The sequence below is a fragment of the Mercenaria mercenaria genome, chromosome 6, assembly GCF_021730395.1.
Source record: "Mercenaria mercenaria strain notata chromosome 6, MADL_Memer_1, whole genome shotgun sequence".
NCBI classification, from domain to species: domain Eukaryota; kingdom Metazoa; phylum Mollusca; class Bivalvia; order Venerida; family Veneridae; genus Mercenaria; species Mercenaria mercenaria.
In genome coordinates this window covers 48,288,214-48,314,541 of record NC_069366.1, presented here as the reverse complement: position 1 = coordinate 48,314,541, position 26,328 = coordinate 48,288,214, and the positions used below count along the sequence as shown (strand labels likewise).

Here is a 26,328-nt window from a genome sequence, read left to right as displayed (position 1 = left end):
ACAATTTGAACAATTTTGGTTGAGGACCATAAGACAATGCTACAAACCAAATATCAAAGGTCTAAGTGTTGTGGTTTCAGAGAAGAAGATTTTTAAACTTTTTTCCCTAAATAAGTGTAAAACTTGGGACCCCCAGGGCAGGGCCATATTTGACCCTAAAGGAAAAATTTGAACAATATTGGAAGAGGACCACTAGATGATGCTACATACCAAATATCAAAGCCCTAGACTGTGAGGTTTTGTACAAGAAGATTTTCAAAGTTTTCCCTATGTAAGTCTATATAAACCATGTGACTCCCGGGGCGGGGCCATATTTGACCCTAGGGGAATAATTTGAACAATTTTGGTAGAGGACCACTAGATGATGCTACACACCAGATATCAAAGCTCTAGGCCCTGTGGTTTTGGACAAGAAGATTTTCAAAGTTTTCCCTATATAAGTCTATATAAACCATGTGACCCCGGGGTGGGGCCATATTTGACCCTAGGGGGATAATTTGAACAATTATGGTAGAGGACCACTAGATGATGCTACACACCAGATATCAAAGCCCCAGGTCCTGTGGTTTTGGACAAGATTTTTAAAGTTTTTCCTTTTGGTTGCAATGGCAACCAGAGTTCTGCATGGAATTCAATTCTCTGAACAATTTTGAAAGGGGGCCACCCAAGGATCATTCCTGTGAAGTTTGGTGTAATTCTGCCCAGTGGTTTTCAAGAAGAAGATTTTTTAGAAAATGTTGACGGACGCAAAGTAACAAAAAAAAACTTATCAAAACAGTAGTTCTCTAAACCAAATAGTCTGGGGACGGAAAAAAAAGTGTTGTTTTAAGGGCTGTCCATTTAAGAAGGGTTGTTTTATAAAGGAAGAATTCAATCCAACCAAACCATAGTTCAGTATTAAGGGGTGTCCACTTTTCAGGGGTTCTGTTTTTGAGGGGTTATGATGTATTAAAATTTTAAAACAATGAACAGATAACATACACAAGTATATAATAAAATGTTCTCGGCAGATATAAGGTCCACAGAAAATAGTGTACACAAACAGGTAGGATTAACAACATCAGTGTCAATTAATTTATCAACTCATCATGCTCTTGAATTTGCACCCAGTACATTCCTTGCCTGCAATGAAAAAAAAAAGAAGATTAATTTGATCTAAGATACTGTGAAATAATTTAACATTGTTGGCATAAAATTTCATGGTTTCGGTCAAAATGGTTATTTCTCCGGGAACACGTATTTTTGACAATAATTTTAAAGTTTATTTCATTGATGTTTCAAAGCTATCCCTTTTCCAAGATAAACAAATAAAACCGAAGTACATAACATCAAAAATACGTAACATTAAATGGCTGGTTCATATATGTGATAAATACATAACATTGCATAGTCAACAAAATATCACAAAACCCATTATAACATTAACTGCTTATGTAAAGAGACTTTTTTGATTCTTAAGTTGAGAACATTGCAACATAATGCATTGGATATTAAAATTGTGTTCAATGTTTGATGAGTACCAGTTATATAATTATTTCCTATCATCTGTTTTTACAAAATCTCTTCATATCACATAGAAAGCAGAATATATCGTGAGTAATTATCATGACATTCTCTAAACAAATGAATATTTTAGACATTCCAACTTCCCTTAAACAGAAAGTTGTTTAACATGGTTAAAATTACTTCAGGTATGTAACAGTGGTCAGCTTACATAACAAGTGCTCTTGAATTCTATTCTGATCATTTTTACTCTAGTAACGGACAAACTCCAATTCATGACTAGTTTTAGAGGTGATGTACCAAAGACTTCACATATATAATGTGCTATATACAGTCATCAAGGAGAATATACACCTAATCTGGAATAAAACTAGCAACTTCTTCATTCATATAACCTTGTGCTCTACCTATTGACCTAACCGGGCAGACTTTAACTGAAAGAAAACCTCATTTTATTACTTACCATGATAAAAACTCCTTTGCAAGCCTCGGACAAAATCTGCCCACTTTGTTGACCCTGAAAAGCAAGAAAGATTGATACCTTCTCTCTGTAGTAACTGTTACAATAAACACTTCAGTAATGTTGTTTGATATATTTCGTTATCAGCGAACCCCATTTTTGCCCAGTGCACCAATATTGCCCCATTTGTATTCATTTCAATGTTGGGCTAGTTGCGCATAATCTGGTAAAAAAAGGGGACATGCAGAATAGCCCAATTGAAACACGATGGCACATTTCTCCATCACACGATCGGGACAGCCTGGTGTTATATGAATCGAGCCCTCCTACTGACCAATTAAGGGAATATGGTGACTTTCAACCTTTTTCAGATGTCCTTATGAATGTAATTTCAGGCAAAGGAGGGCACCTGGGAGAACCACATATCATCCACACGTCAACTGGACAGCTTCATCGTTTGAAAGGACACCCCAAGGTATGTTTAGAACACACAAAAGTGGGGGTACAAGGTTTGAAACCGTTGGAACTTGGACTTAATCAATCGGACACAGATGCCGCTTCACCTGAATGTGGTAGCAGTTTCTCTATAACAAGGCTTTTAAGTGGATTTATTTTAACCTTTACCCTGCTTTATTTCTAAATGGACTGGTCCATCATCCAATTTGGGCAGTACCACATTATTTAAAGGGATGTTCCCTGAAAATTTACTGACTGAATAAGGAACAGTGCAGACCATGATCAGCCTGCACAACTCTTGGTCTGCACTTGCCCTCACCAGGCTAAGGTAAAGATATCAATCTAATGAACAGAGGTAACTTTTAAGATTGTTTTTCAAACTTCCTATGATAAAAAAACAACAAAAATTTATGACAACAAAGGACTGACAATTTTTTTGTATCTTGTCCACATAAACTTTCATTTTTCTATTGTAAACCATTTCTAATTCCCCAAAACAGGGTCCATATTCTATGAAAATAGCAATTCATTTAAAATGAAACTGAACATACACTTCTGGCTAGATTTCCAAACTTGTTTAAATCATTCATTCTTCTGTCCAGAAACTGCCAAGTTTCATCATAATCTACTGACTTGTCCTGTACCATAAACACTTCAGTGGCTTTATAAACACCTGCCAGGGTTAGACGCTTTGTGTACCAGTTAAACTGAAATATAGTATTTTTTATTAAACTTTAAAGTTAATATTATTCTGATTCTTTAAAGGTCCATTACTAAGGGAAAGTGAGTTGGCAATTTTTTTCATAGCCAGTGCATAGACTTCTGCAAGACACTAAATAATGAAGATTGGCAGGTCAAAATTTACAGAAGGTCTTTGGAACTCGAAGAAATGTATGTGTATTATGTTGAAATTTCAATGAATCGACAGAATGACCCCCCAGGTCTTTTTAACTTTCTTCATACTTCATAGAAAAATAATTGTACATATACTGCGATTTATTTCGAATTTCTACATACCAACTTTCATTTTCCAATAAAATGAAATAGTTTCTGTGCTTTTTAAAAGAAATTAAAATGGTCACTTTCCTTAGTATTGGACCTTTAAGTAATTTTACACTGTACAAAGCTCCTCTGAAAGCAACAAACTTCTGGCGGCAGCATGTGATATACAGGAATAAACTTTCTTTCCAAGACATGAACTTACCTTTTCATAGATGAATACTGACATTGAAAAAAATATATTAAAACAAGGAGCTGCGTTCAATAAACGCTTGATGCCCCCTGTGGCATCCTTCTCGATACAAAGCAACCTAAGTCCAAAACGAGGTCAAGGACAAACTGAGGTCAGGTGATGTTTGAAGATGAGGAATGGTCACAGGTTTCATCTGTATTAGTATCAATTCATTCTTGTAAGCAGTATTAATGCTAGATGAAACGGTCCCATTTGGTTAACCAAGAGATGGCCCATATAAAGCAATCTATGTCCAAAATGAGGTCAAGGTCAAGGTCAAACTGAGATCAGGTTATGTTTGAAGATGAGGAATGGTCACAGGTTACATCTGTATTAGTATCAATTCATTCTTGTAAGCGGTATTGATGCTAGACGAAACGGTCCCATTTGGTTAACCAAGAGATGGCCTATATAAAGCAACCTAAGTCCAAAATGAGGTCAAGGTCAAACTGAGGTAAGTTTACATGAACTAATATCTTTATTTCTTTTCCATTTACATATCTGGCTAATGTAACTAATTATATCTGTTTGGTCTAACCTTTACCCTGCTAAGTTTCTAAATTGGACTATTCCATCATTCAATTTGGGCAAGTACCACTTAGTATTCCAAGGGATGTTCACTGAAAATTTACTGACTGAATAGCAAACAGTACAGACCATGATCAGCATGCATGTCCATGTAGGCTGATCTTGGTCTGCACTGGTTGCAAAGGCTAAAATCACTTGCCGCCATCAGGCTAAAATCACTTGCCGCCATCAGGCTAAAATCACTTGCCACCATCAGGCGAAAGGTTAAAACAATATTTAAATGTGCAAAGTATAATGTAGACACAGAAATAAACACATCAAAATACACATCAAAATTATGTCTTCTTACACAGAAGTGTACTTACATCTGTCGATGTATCCCCAGCATAGAACCAGATTTCATCTGTCAAGTTTAGTAAGTTAGAAAATGCTTCCGGAGCATTTTGTGGCAAAGCCAGCATTGCCATAGCCTGTAATTAAATATAAAGATCCTCTTGTCTAACTATACATGGAAGTACACAAATAACAAGAGCAGTTTGTAAAACATATATGCCCTCTATGATGACCTGTCTGAGGAAACTGGGTATCTAATTTTCAGTTTTTGAACAAAACTGTTTTTGGCCTTGAGGTCACTGTGACCTTTACCTTTGACATAATGACCCTTAAAATAGCAGAAGTCATTAACAGACTAAAGGCAATAATTCTATAAATTTGGAAGACATAGACCTACGAGTGTTTCAAATGCTTATCAGCTACCGTTCACAGTTTAAAGGTCACTATGAGCTCGACCTCTGACTACATGACTTTAAACCAATGGGTAGAGGGGTGGAGGGGTCATCTACTGACTACAGGCAATCATTCTATGCTGTTTGACTACTTCAGGCCTAGGAGTTGTTAAGTTCAACCATTTTTATCTAACATCATTCTGCTGACCACAGGTTATCATCCTATGAAGTTTGATAACTTCATATCTCTAGTAACTGATCAGAAATAAAATGGTCTATAGGAGGAGAGGGGGCCTGGGGGTAGGAGGAAGTCGGGGCATAATAAATATCATATGAAGTCTGGCAAAAATTGGTGACATACAAAGCTACAGACATGACAGGCAAGGCATCAAAAGTTTTTACTGTTTGTAAGACTAAATTTGAATTTTCAATTTATAACCTATAGCAATGGTATTCTAAGTAGATATTACTATTGAGAATTATCCTAATTTTATACACAACTTGCAGATCAGTCTAACATTTCTAGGAAGTCTGAAATTTGTGGATTTGGGGCTTGCAGTCCCAACAGATAAAATATCTATTTTTCATTAAAGCTTGGAATTCCATAAATTTATGTCTCAATGAAATAGCAATTTTTGCTCAATCCTATAAATTTTATGTCAACAAAATTAAATGGAAATCTAAAAGCAATATTAATTTTGGGAGTGTCTGTTACCTGTGGCCATTTCTCAATGTACGGAGTGATCATTCTCAGCCTTGTTTCTACTGCCCCTGTGATAAATGGTCGGATTTTGGGACCACTGAAAATAAAAGCAAACAAGTTTATTTTGTATTCATATCTTTAATTTTTTGGGGGTAAAGCACCGTTTTTCAACAGTATTCCCGTTTATGTAACATTTATATAACAGGCAAACAACCTAACCAGTGTTTCTGGAGTCTACACCAGTACTAACCTGTTCTCCACGAGTAACTACCAACTTCTCCACAGAAATCAAAGGTGGAGGACAAAATGACATCAGACACAATGTCTTTTATCAAATCATGGAGAATATACATCTTGCTCAGGAATCAAACTAAGGAGATCTACTTGGAACAGTTTTATTTTTGTTAGTATTCAAGAACACTGTGGCTCCAGAATTTTAAAGTAACATGAAAAATAAGGACCACTATGTTAAAAGTCATGTCCAGTTACTTGTTGCACATACCTAACAATATGAGTATAGTTCCATAATAAAATTGTTCAACTGCTGCATACAACATGAAATACAAGAGGCCCATGATGGCCCTGTGTCGCTCACCCGAGTACCATTGCTCAAAATGATATGATCGTTTCAAACCCATCTCATTAGAAGCTGCTAAGGTGTATTCATTTAGATAAAAAATAAAGGAGGTGATTTGTCATAAATTCAGTCAATATGTATCTCCACTGATTGTCCAAGTCCATCTGTTGACATATATGAAATTTCAGATCAGTATCATCATTATTTACGGAGATATACCCATTTTAAGTTGAAATAAAGGGAGGTAATTTGAAATAAAATCAGTCCATAGTTATCTACCCTGATTGTCTCAGTCCAACTAATGACAATAATGAAATTTCAAATAAGTCCTATAAGTACTTACTGATATAAATCCATTTTGATTTCAATCAGGGGAGGTAATCAGATATAAAATAACTCTGGAACCTACGATTGGATCTGACAGGTTCGTCATGGAATCCAAGATTTATTGTTGTTGAAGAAATTTTGGAAGTTTGTATCAAATCAAACCATAAATGAAGTCTATATGGCTGCAAAAGCCAAAATAGCCAATTTTGGACCTTTAAGGGGCTATAACTCTGGAACCCATGATGGAATCTGGCCAGTTCAAGAAAGGCACAAAGATCTTGTGGTAATACAAGTTGTGTGCAAGATTTGTTAAAATCAAATCATAAATGAAGCTGCTATTGTGCAGACAAGGTCAAAATAGCTAATTTTGGCCCTTTCAGGGGCCATAACTCTGGAAACCAGTAAGGGATCTGGCCAGTGCAAGAAAGGAACCGAGATCTTATGGTGACACAAGTTTTGTGCAAGTTTTATTAAATTCAAATCATAAATGAAGCTGCTATTGTGCAGACAAGGTCAAAATAGCTAATTCTGGCCCTTTAAGGGGCCATAACTCTGGAACCCATAATGGAATCTGGCCAGTTCAAGAAAGGAACCAAGATCTTATGGTGATACAAGTTGTGTGCAAGTTTGGTTAAAATAAGATCATAAATGAAGCTGCTTTTGTGCAGACAAGGTCAGAATAGCTAATTCTGGCCCTTTCAGGGGCCATAACTCTGGAACCCATAATGGAATCTGGCCAGTTCAAGAAAGGAACCAAGATCTTATTGTGATACTAGTTGTGTGCAAGTTTGGTAAAAATCAAATCACAAATAAAGCTGCTTTTGTGCAGACAAGGTCAAAATAGCTAATTCTGGCCCTTTCAGGGGCCATATCTCTGGAACCCATAACGGGATCTGGAAAAGTTCAAGAAAGGAACCGAGATCTTATGGTGATACAAGTTGTGTGCAAGTTTGGTTAAAATAAAATCATAAATGAAACCACTATCATGCAGACAAGAAATTGTTGACGGACGCACAACGGACGAAGGGTGATCACAAAAGCTCACCTTGTCACTATGTGACAGGTGAGCTAATAAACATTCTAGAAACAGGAAAACATCTTCAATAAGGAAGCAACCAATAACATATTTTGGAGTGGGAAATACCCACTGCAAGTCAGACTGGATGTATCTGATATTTATACCTTTTTCGGTGTACAACATAAAATGCCAGAAAGAATATAATTTCAAAGCAGTTTTTATCACAAATTATTCCAAAGTTTCATTCTTTTCTGTATTTTATTGATTTCAAACCATCAATGCATCTTAACAAGCAAAGCTCTGCTGTAACTCAACAATTGAAGTTACCTTTCTTTCGTTTCATTTTCCTCTTTCTCCTGTTTCACTTGCTCTGCTAGTTGTTCAGCCAGTCTTTTATTGCAGTCTGTGTAGAAATAATACACGAGTTCAACACCACCTCTCGGAAACAACCCATGTGCCACTCCAGGCAAGCCCTCTGTTTCTGCACCTAAAATTCATAAAAATATCATTTTAAAATTTAATATCAATTTGTGTTAACATTTGGATGAAGATACATAATGAGGTATCTTTTTCAAAGTTTGAAGATGGTTTAAACAAATAATTTGCAAAAGATATAATCTCTGCTTACAATACCTCCAAATAAGAACAACTCACAAACACAAGTTAGATGGACATTTTGTATACCATAAGATAAGGTTCTAAGTAACATTAACTCTGCAGAGCAAGAACCTCTACAAACAACAACAAACACGTTTTCGCAAAAGGTGTTCAGTCAATACAGGTTGCATTGTTCTTTTTGTGTTCATCAACAAGACATCTGAAGTGTACATCAGTGAATGAAAACAGCTCATGTATTTTCAGTCCATCCGTTAATAACAATACCTTATCAACAGCAAGGATGTATAGACAGTACAACCCTATACAATACCTTATCATAAGCAAGGGCATTCTAGGTTCATACATTGACAATATCTTATCAGCAGCAGGGACAACATTTCATCCTTGGACAATACCTTATCCGCAGCAGGGACATTCTAGGTTCATCCTTGGACAATATCTTATCAGCAGCAACGACATTCTAGGTTCATCCTTGGACAATACCTTATCCGCAGCAAGGACATTCTTGGTTAATCCTTGGACAATATCTTATCAGCAGCAAGGACATTCTAGGTTCATCCTTGGACAAGACCTTATCCGCAGCAAGGACATTCTTGGTTAATCTTTGGACAACACCTTATCAGAAGCAAGGCCATTCTAGGTTCATACATGGACAATACTTTATCGGCAGCAGGGACAACATTTCATCCCTGGACAATACCTTATCTGCAGCAGGGACATTCTACGTTCATCCCTAGACAAAACCTTATAAGCAGCAGGGACATTCTAGGTTCATCCTTGGACTATAATTTATCAGCAGCAGGGACATTCTAGGTTCATCCTTGGACAATAATTTATCAGCAGCAGGGACATTCTAGGTTCATCCTTGGACAATAATTTATCAGCAGCAGGGACATTTAAGGTTCATCCTTGGACAATAATTTATCAGCAGCAGGGACATTCTAGGTTCATCCTTGGACAATAATTTATCAGCAGCAGGGACATTCCCTGGACAGTACTTTATTAGCATCAAGGACATTCTTGGTTCATGTTAGGACAATAATTTATCAGCAGCTTGGACATTCTAGGTTCATCCCTGGACAATACCTTATCAAGAGCAGGGGCATTACAGTCCATCACTGGACAGTACCTTATCAGCAAAAGGGACATTCTAGGTTCATCCTTGGACAATACCTTACTTGCAGCAAGGACATACTCTAATCATCCCTAGACAATAACATATCAGAAGGCAAGAACATACCCATTTCATCCCTGGACAATAAATTACCACCAGAAATGTCATTCTTGGGCAATCCATGCACAGATAATGTACCAGCAGTAATGACATTCTTGCTCCATCTATGAACAATAATTTACCAGCAGCAATGGCATTCTGAGACCATCACTGAACAGTAAATTACTGCCAGCAAAGCATTCTAGGTCAATCCCTTAATAACTCACCAGCAGCAATGGCATTCTGAGACCATCACTGAACAGTAAATTACTGCCAGCAAAGCATTCTAGGTCAATCCCTTAATAACTCACCAGCAGCAATGGCATTCTGAGACCATCACTGAACAGTAAATTACTGCCAGCAAAGCATTCTAGGTCAATCCCTTAATAACTCACCAGCAGCAATGGCATTCTGAGACCATCACTGAACAGTAAATAACTGCCAGCAAAGCATTCTAGGTCAATCCCTTAATAACTCACCAGCAGCAATGGCGTTCTGGGTCCATCCTTCAGACAGAACAAAAGGGAGAGATGACTTCAAAATTCTTTGTTTTACTTCATATTCTGTCTCCTGGCTGTCATTTTCTACATTACTGACAAAATTTTAAAGAAAGCAAAATTAACATTTCAGCACACTTGTCACAAAGTAATGAATATAAAATCATTTCACAGAAATATCAATAATCAATATTGCAATTTGAACCCAATTTAACACAACCATGACTTGGGAAATACACTACAACAACTATATTTTGCACAGAAATGAACAATTATGTCTTTAGTTTACTTGTATAAATTATTGTTCACTGAAAAAGTGGTAAGCTAGGCCCATAGATCATTTCAATTTAAGTTTAAAGTTTATATGAAAATTGGCATGCATGTGGCATATACTACAACAATAAGAGTGCTAGACTGTCAAAATATGCCCATCTAAATATTCAGTTACATATCATAAAGGTAATAAGTAATGCAAGGGCCATAATCCAAGAGTGCCTGGGGCAATTTGGGTGGTTATCAAACTTGGCCGAGACATTATGCCACAAACATTGTCAGCAAGTCTGTTGAAAAGCAGATGAAAACTGTTCGACTTAGAGAGGGGACAAGGCTAAATTTGCAGTTTTCCAGGTAATCCAGAGTGCCTGGGGGATCTGGATGGTTATCGAACTTGGCCAAGATATTATGCCCACAAACATTGTCAGTAAGTTTTGTGAAGGTCAGATGAAAACTGACTTAAGAGAGCGGACATGCTTTTGGACGCCAGCCAACGCTCGCCACGGCTGTTCACATAATACGCCCCGCTTTTTCAGAGACAAGCATATAAAAAGCTGTGCAAAGTTACACGAGTATATATATTTATTTAGAAAGGAAGTTGTGGAAATTCAAATTTTTAAAAGTTTAAATTTCAGACTTAAAGGGAAAGGCAATGTTATTCTCATGTTAATTTTGTCGTAAAGGATTTTCTGAATCATTTAAAGAAGTGAAAAAAATTTCAAAATCGGCTTTAAAATGATAGAGTTATAAGCATTTGAATATTTGATAAAAAATAGCGGCCATTTTGTTTCCATGGCAACAAAAAACACAAGAGCTGTTGGATGACAGCATGCTCGACTATTCGAAGAATTGATTGAAGAATGGGGTCAAAATATTTCTACAGATATTCAGACAAAAGAAAAAAATACATTAGACAAACAATGTTTCCGTATATGTGGATTTCCATAAGTCTTGCACTAAATGGCAATGTGTGAACCAATTTCAAAGTCCAAAAAGGGCCATTATTCAGCCAAAATGTACTCTTGCCTACAGATGGAAATCATGATGATAAACAAGTGTTCAAAGTTTAAAAGCCATATGTCAAATAGTTTTGACAAAATGTGGACTTGTATGAAATCAGAACCAATTTCCAAGTCCAAAAAGGGCAATAATTCAGCCAAAATATATGATAGTTATGTACTCTTTCCTACAGATAGAGACTATTATACTGAACAAGTGATAAAAGTTTCAAAGCCATATGTCAAATACTTTACACAAAATATAAACTGGTACGAAAAACTTAACCAAGATTTCTAAGTCAAAAGGGGCCATAATTCAGCCAAAATCCTTGATGAAGCTATGTACTCTTGCCTATAACTGGACATGGTGATGGTAAACAGGTGTTAAAAGTTTCAAAGCTTTATCTTCAAAGACTTTGTCAAAATATGAACTGGTACGAAAAACTTAACCCAGATTTCTAAGTCAAAAAGGGCTATAATTCACCCAAAATACTTGATGGAGTTATGTGCTCTTGCCTATAACTGGACATGGTGATGTTAAACAAGTGTTGAAAGTTTCAAAGCTTTATCTCAAAAGACTTTGTCAAAATGTGGACTGGTACGAAAAACTTAACCAAGGTGTGACGCCGACACCGACACCGTGGTGAGTAGGATAGCTCTACCTATTCTTCGAATAGTCGAGCTAAAAATGGCAGATTTAAACTTCTAGATATATATTTAAACTGAATTTACTTATTTAAAACTGTAAAATAATTTCTTTACTTTTTCCAGCTATAATTAAAGAAATCATCATGTTATTCATCTTACACTCAAGAAACAAATGAAATTAATCTATTTAGAAGGTTATTGCTAAATAAAGAACTCAGCAGTGTGTAAATGACGTTATAAACACACTAAAATGGCTGCCTCTATGATCAGCCGGTTTCTTAAATTTCAATGCAGTATCTTTTTCAATAGTGGTCCAATTTTAAAAATTCTTTCAGCGTTATGAATGGCTCGAGGATGGCTTTCATACTAAATTAAGTTATTGTCAGTTTTTCCTTGCCCTTTAAAACTTTGATTAATACAGGCCCTAATGTTTTTATGCCCCCGAAGGGAGGCATATAGTTTTTGAACCGTCTGTCAGTCTGTCCACAATTTTCGTGTGCGGTCCATATCTTTGTCATCGATGGATGGATTTTCAAATAACTTGGCATGAATGTGTACCACAGTAAGACGACGTGTCGCGCGCAAGACCCAGGTCCGTAGCTCAAAGGTCAAGGTCACACTTAGACATTAAAGGATAGTGCATTGATGGGCGTGTCCGGTCCATATCTTTGTAATCGATGGATAGATTTTCAAATAACTTGGCATGAATGTGTACCACAGTAAGAAAACGTGTCGCGCGCAAGACCCAGGTCCGTAGCTCAAAGGTCAAGGTCACACTTAGACATTAAAGGATAGTGCATTGATGGGCGTGTCCGGTCCATATCTTTGTCAACCATGGATGGATTTTCAAATAACTTGGCATGAATGTGTACCACAGTAAGACGACGTGTCGCGCGCAAGACCCAGGTCCGTAGCTCAAAGGTCAAGGTCACACTTAGACGTTAAAGGTCATTTTTCATTATAGTGCATTGATGGGCGTGTCCGGTCCATATCTTTGTCATTCATACATGGATTTTAAAATAACTACGCATGAATGTGTGGCACAGTAAGACGTGTCGCGCGCAAGACCCAGCTCCGTAGGTCAAAGGTCCTAAACTCTAACATCGGCCATAACTACTCATTCAAAGTGTCATCGGGGGCATATGTCATCCTATGGAGACAGCTCTTGTTGTTGTTGCTTCTTAAAGCTTATGTAAAGTTTCAACTGGTGGGGAAAGACCCAAGATGTCCCTCTTTGCATTATTTCAGACAAGAGCACCTGGGTAGGACCACTGACCACCAACTATTTTATCCATAAGAAATAGTTCAATGATGAACAATAACTAACCTTTCAGCTGAGCCATTTCCATTTGACCCTGTCGATTCCTGTGACATTATACGACATGATGCTCCTCTCAACTGACCTCGAACTGCATGAAAGCAACATTTATGTTAACATCTTACCCTACCTTTATCTATTCAGTATTGTTAAGTCAATGCCTTTAAACAACAGACAAGAGGGTCATGATGACCCTGAATCACTCACCTGAGTTATATGAGCCACATGTTTCAAATGGCAAACTGATGCTAAAATATTAAGAAAGTAGGTTCATAGGTCACATTCATGGTCGTTTAAGATCAGGATTATCTTAAAAAAAAAAAAGTAGGTAAGTAGGTCAAAGTCAAGTGACCCCTAATCACTTGGGGTCATCAGGTAATTATAATTAAATAGTCTAGGAAATATGATCTGATAATTTTTTGAGTATTTTTTCCTATATAACTCATATAACAAGTGACCCCCTGGACGGGGCCTCTTTTAACCCAAGGGGCATAATTTGAACAATCTTGTTAGAGATCCACTAGGCAATGCTTCATACCAAATATCAAAGGCCTAGGCCTTGAACTTTCAGACAAGAAGATTTTGTTTTCCTATATAAGTCTATGTTGAACTTGGGACCCCCAGGGCAGGGCCTCTTTTCACCCAAGGGGAATAATTTGAAAATTTTGGTAGTGGAACACTAGGCAAGGCAACATACCAAATATCAAAAGCCCATGCCTTTCAGTTTCAGGCAAGAAGATTTTTCAAGTTTTTTCCTACAGATATAATACTTAAGTCTATGTAAAGCTTGAGACCCCCCCGGGCTGGGCCTCTTTTCACCCAAGGGGCAAAAATTGAACACTTTTGGTAGAGGACCACAAGGCAATGCAACATACCAAATATCAAAAGCCTAGGCCTTGCAGTATCAGACAAGAAGATTTTTAAAGCTTTTTCCTATATAAATCTATGCAAAACTTGAGACCCCCCCCCCCCACCTCACCCCGGGCAGGGCCTCTTTTCACCCCAGGGTAATAATTTGAACAATTTTCGTAGAGGACCACAAGGCATTGCTACATACATAATATCAAAGGCCTAGGTCTTGTGGTTTCAGACAAAAAGATTTTTAAAGTTTTTTCCTATATAAGTCTATGTAAAACTTGTGACCCCCAGGGCGGGGCCTCTTTTCACCCCAGGGGCACAATTTGAACAATCTTCATAGAGGACCATTCATATATATCAAGGCTCCAAGCCTTCCGGTTTTGGGCAAGATATTTAAAGTTTTTCCTTTCTGTTGCCATGGCAACCAGATTTCTGCATTGAATCAATTCTTTGAACAATTTTGAAAGGAGACCACCCAAGGATCATTTCTATTAAGTTTGGTGTAATTCTGCCCAGTGGTTTTCAAGCAGAAAATTTTTTTGGGGAAATGTTGATGGACGGACGACACACGACGGACATTGAGAGGTCACAAAAGCTAACCATGAGCCTTTCACTCAGGTGAGCTAAAAAGAAGTGAGCCAAAGGCGAGCTAAAAAGAAGTACCCAGTGACAAAGAGATTTGCAATTGCGTTTTCTACATTAATTTTTCAATGTCAAATTTTACTGTGATGACTGGTGTAAATGATTTTAAAGGACTACGTACTTTCTGATGCAATCAATACATTTCAACCTTAACCCGCTAAATTTCTAAAATGGACTAGTCTATCATTCAATTTGGGCAGTACCATTTTATTATTTGAAGTGGTGTTCATTGAAAATTTACTGATTGAATGGCGAACAGTGCAGCCCATGATCAGTCTGCTCGCCAGCAGGCTAAAGGTTAATTTCGAGGCTTCACAGCAGGCTAAAGGTTAATTTCGAGGCTTCAGAAGATCAACAGTTTTGATGATAATTCTAAATAGTATTGAATTCCTCTCTCTAATGTTAAAAGAAAGTTGTTTAATTAAGAAATTGTAAAGGACATCTGAACTGTTTTTACACCAAACTCAACATCTGCCTTTTATAACCAATGACAAGACATTTACCCATGAACCAAAATTAACATAGTGTTGTTGATATTTTATTTCACTGAAAATCTTTTAACCCTTACCATGCTAAATTTCTATTATGGACTGGTCCATCTTACAATTTGGGCAGTACCATTAATCATTTGAAGGGGTGTTTACTAAAAATTTACTGACTGAATAGCGAACAGTGCAGACCATGATCAGACTGCACGGATGTGCAGGCTGATCTTGGTCTGCACTGGTCGCAAAGGCAGAATCACTCGCCGCCAGCAAGCTAAGGGTTAACATCCTGCAAATTCTTGCAATAATGCATTATAAATTGCAAATGATCAAAATGTCATTTGTGTTATTGTGACTTTTGGAGAATGTTGTATACATCATTCCGCACCTAATATGTATTGCTGACCTTAAGACTGTCCACATCATAATATAATATTATGAATGTCATGAGTAAAAATAAATTTCTGATATGCTTTAAAGTGACAGTAAACTTATTTTTCTCTCAAACACTTATCTCTATGAATTACAGTATCATATTGATAGAATTGCAATTACTTCGTAATTTTTTTAAACAACAAGAAATGCAACATAAATAAGCTACCATTTAACACAGCAGTGCACAATTACCCATTTCAATGCAGATATCATAAATCACATATACATAAAAGTTTCTTTTCATCATCCATAGAAAACATAAGATAACCAATTTCGTATCATCGCGTGGATGTGGCATGTCTTTTCAAAACACAACGTAAGAATTTATTTGTCAGCTGTTTTCTTTTGTTGCTCTACAAGTTCATTCACTCTGACCAGTAAGCTTGTGATCAAGTCAAGCGTATTCAATGCCATATTCATGATGGCAATCTTCTGTCCACGTGCCATCCTTGGCATCCTGAACCCGGCCACACTGACACTCATTTCAACCTGTTCCTCATTACTTTCTTTTGACTGGTTCCCTTCTTCCAGACCAGTAATTTCTAACCTGTAATGACCCTTTGACATATCTAGACCAAGCTGTAATGGCTTCATAAATTCTTTCTCTAAGTGTGGATAAAAATCCCAGAAACCAGTCATGTTTGTTTGTGGGGGATCTTTCAGAACAAGATATCTTATGAAGTTCAATACAGCAATAATTCTGTCTGAACTTTCAACTAAGTCAGTGGCTGGTCCCTCTGGTAGACTGGTCATCAATAAAAATAATCTCTTCAGATTAATACCACAAAAGATGTGCGCAGTTTTTGAACCAGTCCAGGGATCAGCTATTACTTCTTCCATCTGATTTTTGAAAAGTTGAACACAATATCCAAACGAGCCAGCATGTTTCAGGGTACCAAACAATTTGAGGAAGGTCTGGTACCTAGCTTCAGGGCCAAACAATTGTATATAGCCTGGTACAATCTGCACACACTGCTGTCTGATATCTTTGACTGGGCAACGTATCATTATGTCAAATAAAGCATCCAAAATTTGGAAATACTCGGGTCTGTCAAGATCTTCATATGCGAGTACAGTTCCTTCGTTCAGACTCTGTAGCAGACTCTGAAACAACTGCACACCTTTTAAACGAATTTCACTCTCTTCCTTCTTCATCAACGTAAACACAAATTGCAGATTACTTTCCATTATGCCCTGCTTTGTTACAAGACATGGCATTTCATGCTGCCCATACCCTTCTACAAACATAAGGTATGACAAACAACTCATTGCTAACATGGAAACCGGTTCTTCATCAAAACTTTCGGAACACGCATCTTCATCGGTATCAAGTCTGATTCTCTTTCTCTTACTTAATCTTTCATTGTGTTTTAAACAATCGTTTATGAGGTCAGTGATTCTTGGTTGCAGTGATGTCAACTGAACCATCAAATGTTCCATACAGAGTACAGAACCAGACTTAACTGTGCGTCCATTTACTTCTTTTGCTTGCAAATCTAAGTACACAAGGGGATGTTCCAAAACTCTCAGTAAATATTTCATTAGTACTTTTTTCTTTCTATGTACTACACTTTCTTTATCTTTAGAACTTGTCAGCTGATGTACAAATTTTGACAAGAAATTCAGATATTCTGTTACATCTGTATTGATTTTATCAACAAATGGGTCAAGGTCAGGGGCCCTTCTCTCTTCCCCTTCAAGGTCAAGGATCTTAGGTAACTCTAATCTACTAACACAGTCCGACAATGTTTCTAGAGCAAGTTCTAACGAATAAAACTGATTTGAGTCAAGTTTCGAAATAACCATCTCTATTAAACCTAGGAAAGTTGAAAACTTCACAGAATCATCAAAACCATCTGCCTGCTCTAACAAGGCCAACAAAAGTTCTTTTGGTTTTCCTACGTTCAGCACATACTTCATACATCTCTCACAAACAGAAACAAAGCAAGGACAAGCATCAAAATTTTCTTTATTTATGCATTCTCCAAGAATCGAGATAAGTTCCCAGTGCTCAGATTCCTCATTAAATTTGTCTTCTAGAATCAATTTCTTTACTCCAATAGGATCTTTGTAACTTATACACTCTCTGATAAGTTTCATTCGTTCCTCAGTACTTTCTACAATCATGTCAGGCTCCATGCTTGTGTCTTAGTTTGTCATATACTTTAATGGACTAGTCCTGCAAGATAAATAAAAGGCAGCTTGTAATCGGTGATAATTTTTTTCACTAAATTTATTTCTCAGTTAACTGTTAACCTTGGTTTTAAGGCCATTTTTAAACAATACTTCAATATTGTAATGATGGCCAATTAACCTTAATCATGGCTTACCAGTGTCCCTGGCTTCTGTACAAGTACTGACTTGTCTCCACCAGTGTCCCTGGCTTCTGTACAAGTACTGATTTGTCTCCACAAGTAACTTACAACTTCCCAACATGAACCAGAACATCTTCCTTACACTGAAACTGAATACCATTCATTGACCTGTGCTTAGCTAACCAGACTGGCTCAAAACTGGATACAGCCGTTATAAACAAGAAAAATTTGTAACTCTGCATTTCATGTATCTGATACAAGTTCACATGTATGGATGGCAAATAGCTGGAGAAGTAACAAAATTGGATTTTCATTTTGAATACTGAATACTACATAAATTGTAGTTTTAACCTCAATTTTATGATGGTAAATCTATGAAAACTTTAGCAGCAAAGACTTCTGTTGACTGAATATTTAAAACGAAATTTTAAAATATGACAGAATTTAATTCATGAAATATCAAAGCATAACCTTTTTAAAAAAATATGTTTGTTGACAAATTTCACCTAAAACAAGAGCTGTCTCCATAGGATGACACATGTATGCCCCCGATGGCACTTTGAATGAATAGTTATGGCCGATGTTAGAGTTTAGGACCTTTGACCTATGGAGCTGGGTCTTGCGCGCGACACGTCGTCTTACTGTGTCACACATTCATGCATAGTTATTTTAAAATCCATGCATGAATGATAAAGATATGGACCGGACATGCCAATCAATGCACTATCATGAAAAATGACTTTTAACGTCTAAGTGTGACCTTGAAATTGAGCTACGGACCTGGGTCTTGCATGTGACACGTCGTCTTACTGTGGTACACATTCATGCCAAGTTATTTGAAAATCCATCCATCGATGACAAAGATATGGACCGGACACTCCCATCAATGCACTATCCTTTAACGTATAAGTGTGACCTTGACCTTTGAGCTACGAACCTGGATCTTGCGCAAGACACGTCGTCTTACTGTGGTACATATTCATGCCAAGTTATTTGAAAATCCATCCATCGATGACAAAGATATGGGCCGGACACGCCCATCAATGCACTATCCTTTAACATCTAAGTGTGACCTTGACCTTTGAGCTACGGACCTGGGCCTTGCGTGCGACACGTCGTCTTACTGTGGTACACATTTATGCCAAGTTATTTGAAAATCCATCCATCGATGACAAAGATATGGACCGGACACTCCCATCAATGCACTATCCTTTAACGTATAAGTGTGACCTTGACCTTTGAGCTACGAACCTGGATCTTGCGCAAGACACGCCGTCTTACTGTGGTACATATTCATGCCAAGTTATTTGAAAATCCATCCATCGATGACAAAGATATGGGCCGGACACGCCCATCAATGCACTATCCTTTAACATCTAAGTGTGACCTTGACCTTTGAGCTACGGACCTGGGCCTTGCGTGCGACACGTCGTCTTACTGTGGTACACATTTATGCCAAGTTATTTGAAAATCCATCCATCGATGACAAAGATATCGACCGGACACTCCCATCAATGCACTATCCTTTAACGTCTAAGTGTGACCTTGACCTTTGAGCTACAAACCTGGATCTTGCGCAAGACACGTCGTCTTACTGTGGTACATATTCATGCCAAGTTATTTGAAAATCCATCCATCGATGACAAAGATATGGACCGGACACTCCCATCAATGCACTATCCTTTAACATCTAAGTGTGACCTTGACCTTTGAGCTACGGACCTGGGCCTTGCGTGCGACACATCGTCTTACTGTGGTACACATTTATGCCAAGTTATTTGAAAATCCATCCATCGATGACAAAGATATGGACCGGACACGCCCATCAATGCACTATCCTTTAATGTCTAAGTGTGACCTTGACCTTTGAGCTACAGACCTGGGTCTTGCGCGCGACACGTCGTCTTACTGTGGTACACATTCATGCCAGGTTATTTGAAAATCCATCCATCGATGATAAAGATATGGACCGGACACGAAAATTGCCTAGAGGTAAAAAGGGCATGGTTTGCATGAGATACTAGGTACATAGTAACCTAAGCCTACGATAAAGTTTAGCGGAGTTGCCTCCATTCTTTCCAAATATTTTACCCGGGACCATTTTTTTCAGCTCAAATAACTCTTTTTCAGAAAATGAAACTTTAATTATTTTTTTCAGACTGTTCCTTGACACAGTTTACTACATGTATATCTAAAATAGGCAGTGCCTACCTGAAGTTTGTATTTTCAGTTTCACTGCCTAATACATGTATAATGGTTCAAAAACAAGAGGCAAAATCATCTGATGAATAGCTTATTCACAATGTTCATCGAACAAGCATTTAATGGTTAACTATTAAACTTTCTTCGCCAGACTAATGATCGCCAGTCTAAGTATCTAAAAGTCAAGTCATCTAAGAAAACTGATTCAGAAACCAACAAAATGAGAAGATATTATCATAATTTATATGAAACTTTTGAAACTAATGATCATGTCTACAAACTGCCAATTATTTATCTTGCTGGATTTGAAGTCATCCAAATTTCTTATTTACCCGGCAGCCAGTCAGGCAAGTATTTGAGACGAATTTGTTTTGTTTTATGTTGGGTTTAACGTCGCACGGACACAATCTACGTCATACGGCTTTACAGCATTGATAATGGAGGAAGACCCCAGGTGCCCCTCTGTGCATAATTTCATCACCGGTGGGCACCTGGGTAGAACCACGACCTTCCGTAAGCAAGCTGGATGGCTTCCTCACACGAAAAATTCAACGGCCCAAGCAGGGACTGCGTTTTAGGCGAAGTTGAGCGAAAACTTCGCTTTAAAATATTTCACTTCGCCCTTCCCGCCCAGAAAAGCGAAGTTCAAGTCGCCCTAAAATTGGATGAAAGTAAAACATAATCGGCAATAAAGTGCGCCGATATTATACATCTCGGTTATGTAAAGTCTGTAAACACAATACGCAATACACAGGATGTCACCGGGAGGCACGCGCGGCGAAACGTGTTCATGACAACAAAAGATGATCACTCGATTTCAGATTGACGCCGCATGATAAGCTGCTAATTGTTTGCATTTAATGTGATTGCAGTAAACGATAATTAAAGAATGAAAGAGTAATAATTAAAGCTGACCGACCGACATCGGAGATCAGAGAGCCCGAAAACTTCGTAAAACGGCGATAATTAACTTCCGAATTACAAACCTAATTACGTGTCAGTCGGCGCGTGGAGTGATTGACATCTGTCAGTAGCTAATTAACATACGACGCTCCGCCTACTGTCATACTTAAATTGTGGCGGCGAACAATTCAAATTCGCCGAGATTTTGATTCATAATGCAGAACTTCGAACTCGAGACGCATTTCGCGGATCGAGCCGACGCACGGGACACATTTTTTGTGCGGGTCAACTACGAGTTTTTCTTGATTTTCGCGGGTCAAAACACGAAACCTCGGGTCAACCGAACGCCCTCGGTACTTGTCTTATCCAGTTATTCTTGTTTTCAGATAAAAATCGTTTCGAAATTTTTATTGCCATCACAGTGTAGACTACCCGTTACTCCCGACGTTTATTTTTCAATTGGGATCTGCTTACTATTCATTTTAATCTGCATTTCTCTTTCATTAAAAACAGATATAAGTTAAATATATGGCCCTTGACAAACTATTAAATTTGTTGTTTGATAAAAAATAGCAGACAACTATTTTAGTTAATTCTGAAATGTGTTAAAGGGAGGTAATACATTTAACCAATTTTTAGATTTTTTATGTCAAAATATGTAGTTTTAAAAAATATTGCCCCTGATTTTCAAGTATTTTATCTACTGATCAATACAAATAACATTTCATTGTAAGATTGAGAGGTTTTTAAACTCTGTAGTTTAAAATTGAAATTTAAAATTGAAGGAACATAAAAAAATTTAAACTCAGAATGCTCACATACCTGAAAAAGCTGCTCTAGGAAGGAAAAAAATTAATCCAAGAAATATTAAGTACTGATTATATGAGGAAAGATTTGTTGTGTCAAGTTGTTAAACATTTTGCAGTAAAACAGTACAAATATGTACTGTATTGTTGAAACATTGCACCATTTTTATTTAAGTCATAGCAAGATAATACTACAAATGGAACTGAATAAACATTATTATTGTTATTTAATGCATGTAAGCAATGTCCTGTCTCACGTTTGCCGAACTTCTCCCAAAATTTCAAAACTTCTCCCTGTTTCCCCAGGAGGGAGAAGTCACTTCTCCCTAAATTTCCAGGCTAAGGTAGTCCCTGCCCAAGTGAGGGGCAAGTGATTTGAAGTCATGTTAGCAACAGTTACTGTTATTAAACTTGCTATTTTTTCAAAAGAATATTTTTTTCACAAGCTGCACCCTGTAAGACTACAGATGATAATAATGTGATTGCCTTGAAAAGGGGATGAGATAATCTACCATGAAAACTGCAACCAACTGATTTGAGATTTTGTACATGAGAAAGAGTTGGGAATCAATGCACCAAGGATCTAACCTGCACCAATTTAGGCCGTATAGCATGTCAGTGACAATAGAAGTGCAGCCAAAGTTGCACATAGCCAAACGCGCTGCCCGTCATTGGACCACTTCTGTTTGGTCTTTTTGGGTGTATGAGACCAAGACTCCGGAGCTATATTCCAACTGTGGTCTGACAAGGGTCTGATATGCCATGGACTTAAGTGTTTTTGAGTTGACCTTTACAACCCTTTGAAGGAAACATAGGGTCTGATTTGACTTCTTGGTTGACCAATTTATGTGGGCATCACACAAGAGATCGTTTGAGATACATGTATCCATGCTACATTTGAGGTACTTTGCTGTTGTGACAGATTCTAGTGTTGCTGTGTCATCTGCAAATAGACATACTTTAGACTGGGTATTTTGTGGGAGGTCAGTTATGTATGCAAGGAAGAGCAGGGGCCCAAGAAAAGACCCCTGTGGAACTCCAGAAGGGACAGGTAAGGGCTTTGAGCTTGTACCATTAAGGATTACAGATTGAAGCCGCTTGTCAAGGAAGCTGTCAGTGTGCCCTCTTGATTGCGGCTCTGCACGTCACTGGAAGAAGAAAGCTCATGTTCTTAACCCACTACAGCGTTTCACACAATATTTGTGATGGAAAATACTTTGCTTAGAGTGAGCTGGCTTCTACCAGGTGATAGATAGAGCGAGCTTGAGATAACTGATAATTAAGCATATGACCTCATGTAGTCGCTTGCTGTTTTTCCTTCAGAATCCTTTTAGATCAACCTCTGCAGACATCTAATTATCGCCACTTAACATGTGATTGATACAACCTTTTGAACATGATGTGTGGAACAGCCAATTTTTTAAACAAATGTATAGATCTGATAATTTGTGAAAACGGAAGTAAAGGGTGACTTGCGCACGTAACACTGTTTGAAACCAATTTTACACTCGTATGCGCATTGCCGGGGTTTGATCTGTTGACTTTTTCTTCTTTTAATCAAGGCAAGATTTTAATAATTTACTATCATTATCTTAGCTTGTGGCATGAGTTAAAATAAATATTTGACTTATTTTACCAACTGCTTTTAAACACATTTTTTTCTTAATTCCTAACATTTCCTAAAAACGAGACACCACTAGATTTGTCAAGAAAAGGTTGAAATTGTATTTATTTCTAAGCAAATATGCAGATGTCAGACATGTTGCAGTTAACAAATTAATTAAAAAAGTTTTGGTTTGTGTATTTGATAATTTTAGTTGACATTTTGACAAATAACAATGTCATTCAATAGTTGCAACCTTAAAAGAAAGACATAATAATTTATTTTTTGCAACCACCGATGTACAGAACTTGACAGAACCTCTCGATTTATGCATCGTAATTAATGCTTCAGTTCTTACGTACTGCTCAACATGTAAGATAGTTAACACCCCCTTATCACTGATTAACAGATAATTGATATAGGATAACAATACTGTGGTTCCACACACAGAACCTTTAAAGTACCTTCGATCTCCCTACCTTTGAACTCCCTAACAACCTATGTCAAATTCAGCCCCAGTCTCAGTATCTTTAGAGAGAGGCTGGCGGTAGTCAACATGTAATTGCATTGCTTCTGTCCTATTTTAACTGTAGCATACTGTCTTTTTCGCTTTTATTGTCTTAACATTTGTGACATATTCATTACTTTGACAGCGCCGCCCAGTGACAGTCGGAAATCGACGGTTAAGTGAAAGATTTAAGGATCATGTAAACACCTTTGAGACCACCCCTCAGGTAAATTTTTATTTTGGAAATCATACATGACAGACCCGTAATATTCATAACATATATATATATACAGAATTGTTCAGAAGGGGTAGAAAATACTTTCTGTAAAGGTCACCTTGTTCGGTAACATGTATTTTGTCTTACAACTAGGGCTGTAACGAGTATCCAAGTACTCGGATATCCACGAGTTTGACCAGAAGTTTGAGTACAGATACTCATCATTGTCAGGATCGTTGGATCGTGATCTTTTTCATTAATACATGCAATTAGTAAAATTCTATCAATAAAACTATATTAAAGCCACATTAAATGTCTTCAATGAATTTTCTTGCACATCTAAAATGATTACAAGTTTTTTTATTCTAATTTAAACCTGATGTAAATAAATGTCTTTGGCAGAGTTAGCATCGGTCCTATTTTCGAACTTAAGTTAATATGGAATATGTCAAAACAGTGAATAAACATTTATCATTTAAGTAATTAAATTCAATAAAAATTTAAATACGAAATTTATGTCCAAATAAAATTTTCTTATCAAATGCAAAACTGTTACTAAATATTGTGATTATTAATGACCGACGTCATATCGTTCATCTGCAAGAATGGCCGAACATTACAGAAGTCCACCCGAGAAACCTGACTTTAATTAATGAGCAAAACATTAAACATAGGTCAAAACTATTAAACTAAGCACTATGAGAACTGCAAAGCTTTGATTCCATAAAGAAAATAGCACAAAAATAACAGGCTTGCATTTTTGTATCATTATAAGTTGTTGGTGATCCGTGGTTTGATCTGTGAATCGTCAGCCCCGACCCGCAGATCGGATCGAATCGCCACTTGTCTGACGATCCACAGCCCTACTTACAACACATGTACTTGAAGTAACTTCGATTGTCTGCATTCTATTTTGGAGAAAATATCAGACTTCTTTTTCAAACACATTATTTCTCTAAATTTGTTTCTGTTGTGTGTCCAACATACTTACCTAGGTACTCCGGAAAATGAAAACTGATTAACTGATATGGTTTTTTTTAACTATAAATATAATGCAGTTTTTGGTCATTTTGACAGCTTTACTTTCACTTTCATTTTGCAACTTTTGTATTTTTTTAAAATGTACCTAGTTTGTAACACTTTCAACTCCCGGAGTACCTTGGGAAATATGTTAGACATACAATAATCATAAAAGTAATGACAAAATACTTTTGAAAAAGAAGCTTGATATCTTCATCAAAATAGAACACAAACAGTCAAAATACATGTGATATATGACAAAATGTGCTGTTCAATAAAATATAACCTGTCTTGAAAGTTTCTTCTACTTCTTATGAATAGTTTGGTATACTGTATATGATAAACCAAGGTATATGTGGCATAAAAAAACTAAAACAAATATTCACCCGAGGGATGGTTTCAAAAGACTTGACAAGAACCTTAAATCTCTCTCTATGTGTTATAGCTCCATGCTTTACTGCTTCCGTAAAATTGAATTACTCTAGCGTGGCCTTCACAACTCTGGTAAAATATTCAAATTCTTGTAAAATTCACACCTTGTTTTTGTACGGTCATACTAATCACTTTATAAGACATGCAAAGACACACGAACCCGAGTGATGAAATTCAAATATCTATTTACGTAACTTGGTAAGTTCACGTTATTATGTAAATGCTAACGGCAGTGGAATCATTCAGAAACAAATTACAGCATGTTTTCATAAACTCTTCAGTCTAATTCACTATGTTACAATAACGTACATACCAAAATTTTGTAGAAATTTACAAGTGAATGTTTTTGCGGTCATGGAGGCGGCCATTTTTGGAGAGCAACAATTTAGCCGAATAAAATATTTTATCGTTGTCATCAACTCGGATGTAGCGTTTTCAGTCATTTAAACTTACATACTTGTAAACTTATATACGCGTAGCTGTGAGCCCAAAGCCTAGCTTTACAGTGCTGCCACACGGGAAAATCATGCAGTAGATTCGTTGCAAGATATTTTATCCAGTCACAGTCATTCTCAGCATCCATCAGAGGTTCGTCAAAATCCTGAGACTGATACCGAGCTCTTCATGCGTAGGGCGAAGCGAGGAAGCTACTAGTATCATTTTTTACGTCTTTGGTATGACGCGGCCAGGGAACGAACGCTTGACCTACCGCAAGCGAAGCGCGGGTACTCTACCACTAGGCTATCGAGGTGGTTGGCGATTAGTCCAACTAATTTGGCGCGATCCTAGGAAATATTGAGATATTTTTT

At 37.2% G+C, this 26,328-nt stretch overlaps 1 protein-coding gene across 2 annotated transcripts; it reads right to left on the bottom strand.

The window, feature by feature from the left end:
* Nucleotides 1–973: 973 nt before the first annotated feature.
* LOC123548972 (ubiquinone biosynthesis protein COQ9, mitochondrial-like) lies at nt 974–25,904 on the bottom strand. Of its 2 annotated transcripts, XM_045336688.2 has the most exons (9): nt 25,833–25,904; nt 13,103–13,184; nt 9,839–9,951; nt 7,856–8,015; nt 5,619–5,703; nt 4,544–4,648; nt 2,971–3,126; nt 1,967–2,020; nt 974–1,122 (listed from the first exon to the last, which is right to left on the bottom strand). In XM_045336688.2, the coding sequence occupies exons 1-9, from the start codon at nt 25,885–25,887 to the stop codon at nt 1,087–1,089; spliced, it is 846 nt and encodes a 281-aa protein (XP_045192623.2). In that variant the 5' UTR covers nt 25,888–25,904; the 3' UTR covers nt 974–1,086. The 2 variants fall into 2 exon arrangements, with proteins under 2 accessions (XP_045192623.2, XP_053401771.1); XM_053545796.1 differs by lacking the exons at nt 974–1,122; nt 1,967–2,020; nt 2,971–3,126; ... (3 more) ...; nt 9,839–9,951; nt 13,103–13,184 and adding an exon at nt 15,116–17,692 and having other exon boundaries at nt 25,833–25,902.
* Nucleotides 25,905–26,328: the final 424 nt, after the last annotated feature.